Source organism: Piliocolobus tephrosceles, chromosome 9 (genome assembly GCF_002776525.5).
Source record: "Piliocolobus tephrosceles isolate RC106 chromosome 9, ASM277652v3, whole genome shotgun sequence".
NCBI lineage: Eukaryota > Metazoa > Chordata > Mammalia > Primates > Cercopithecidae > Piliocolobus > Piliocolobus tephrosceles.
The window spans coordinates 33233741-33235488 of NC_045442.1; the positions used below are offsets into that span (position 1 = coordinate 33233741).

The 1748-nt window shown below is 52.6% G+C and overlaps 1 protein-coding gene across 1 annotated transcript in view; it reads left to right on the forward strand.

Moving 5' to 3' along the window:
* The window catches only part of SEC31B (SEC31 homolog B, COPII coat complex component), a 33870-nt gene extending 33045 nt beyond the window's left edge, over nucleotides 1-825 (forward strand). The window contains exons 25-26 of the mRNA XM_023206430.2: nucleotides 344-415; nucleotides 646-825. Coding sequence (XP_023062198.1) covers nucleotides 344-415; nucleotides 646-825 — 252 coding nt within the window. The remainder of the gene's footprint in view (nucleotides 1-343; nucleotides 416-645) is intronic.
* The last annotated feature ends 923 nt before the right edge of the window (nucleotides 826-1748 follow it).

A 1748-nucleotide genomic window follows, 5' to 3' on the forward strand; every position in this document is an offset into this window, starting at 1 on the left:
CTGTTGCCCAGGCTGGAGTGCAGTGGTGCGATCTCGGCTCACTGCAAGCTCCGCCTCCCGGATTCACACCATTCTCCTGGCTCAGCCTCCTGAGTAGCTGGGATTACAGGCATCCGCCACCACACCTGGCTAATTTTTTGTATTTTTAATGGAGATGGGGTTTCACCATGTTAGCCAGGATGGTCTCAATCTCCTGACCTTGTGATCCGCCCACCTCGGCCTCCCAAAGTGCTGGGATTACAGGCGTGAGCCACCGCGCCTGGCCTAATATGCTGTGATTCTTTATGGCCCTGTGTGGTGTTAGCTTAGGGGCGGGGGTTGGAATCCACTTCTTTCCCTGCAGAAGACAAAAAGGAAGCTGGAAGAGGCAGCCCAGCGTCTGGAGTGTCTATATGAGAAGCTCTGTGAGGGGACAGTAAGTACACCTACCTGTGCTCCCACTGCCTCCTACCCTTCCACCATGACCATGGCCAAAGGAAGCCCAGTGTCTTTTCTTCCCATAGGTCTCACTGACCTGGGTTCCCCACAAAATATGTGCATCTTGCCTGGACTGGGCCCAGAACTTAAGTCTTCCCTTATCCCTTCCATGCTGCCAGGGTAGGGACTGGGTTGGGCTCGCTAACCTAGGGGTCATTCCCTCCACAGCTCTCACCTCATGTCGTGGCTGGGCTCCATGAGGTTGCCCGATGCGTGGATGCAGGAAGCTTTGAGCAGGGCCTCGCAGTGCATGCCCAGGTGGCGGGCTGCAGCAGCTTCAGCGAAGTGTCCAGCTTCATGCCTATCTTGAAGGCAGTCCTCATCATTGCTCAAAAGCTGCTGGTCTAAACCAGGCAGCCTCTCTTGCTAGGAGGCCACTTCTGCTGTTACTTAACTGCTCCCTGCAGAAGAGGGGACTTTTGCAACAGATTCTGTTTGTTTTTCCCGACTCTTTTCCTTGCTGCCAGGTATGTGATGCTGTAGGCTTGACTCCAAACCAGCTGAGTGCCTGCTTTTTACTCCTTTTTGCCTGGCCTTCTAGGATCTGTCCAAGACACTGTCAGGCCTGGAGGCAGGGCATAGAGTCAGTTCTTCACTCTCCCTAATACTACACTCTGTAAGGACCTGGGGCAGAATATCTTCTCCCCCAGGGATCTTCTGTTTACGTGGCTTCTGAGAGGGTGAACAGGATTGTTACTTTTAAGTCTACCTCTGCTGTGACCCATCATGTGGGTCTTTTGTTTCTCCCTTCTGTGGTTTATGAGCCTGCCCTTACCTTTTCCCTGCCTCTGACTTAGTATTTCCAGGTCTGTATTTCTCTGTAGCCCAGGGTATGGGGTAGAGCTGACTGCTGTTCACCCTTTGAGCAAGTCGTGGACATGAGGGATGGGTGCTGAGGAGAACCAAGAGAAGAAACTTTGGCGCTGTTAAAATGGAATTTCGGCCAGGCGCGGTGGCTCAAGCCTGTAATCCCAGCACTTTGGGAGGCCGAGACGGGCGGATCACGAGGTCAGGAGATCGAGACCATCCCAGCTAACACGGTGAAACCCCATCTCTACTAAAAAAATACAAAAAACTAGCCAGGCAAGGTGGCGGGCGCCTGTAGTCCCAGCCACTCCGGAGGCTGAGGCAGGAGAATGGCGTGAACCCGGGAGGCGGAGCTTGCAGTGAGCTGAGATCCGGCTGCACTCCAGCCGGGGCGACAGAGCAAGACTCCGTCTCAAAAAATAAATAAATAAATAAATAAATAAATAAATAAATAAATAAATAAA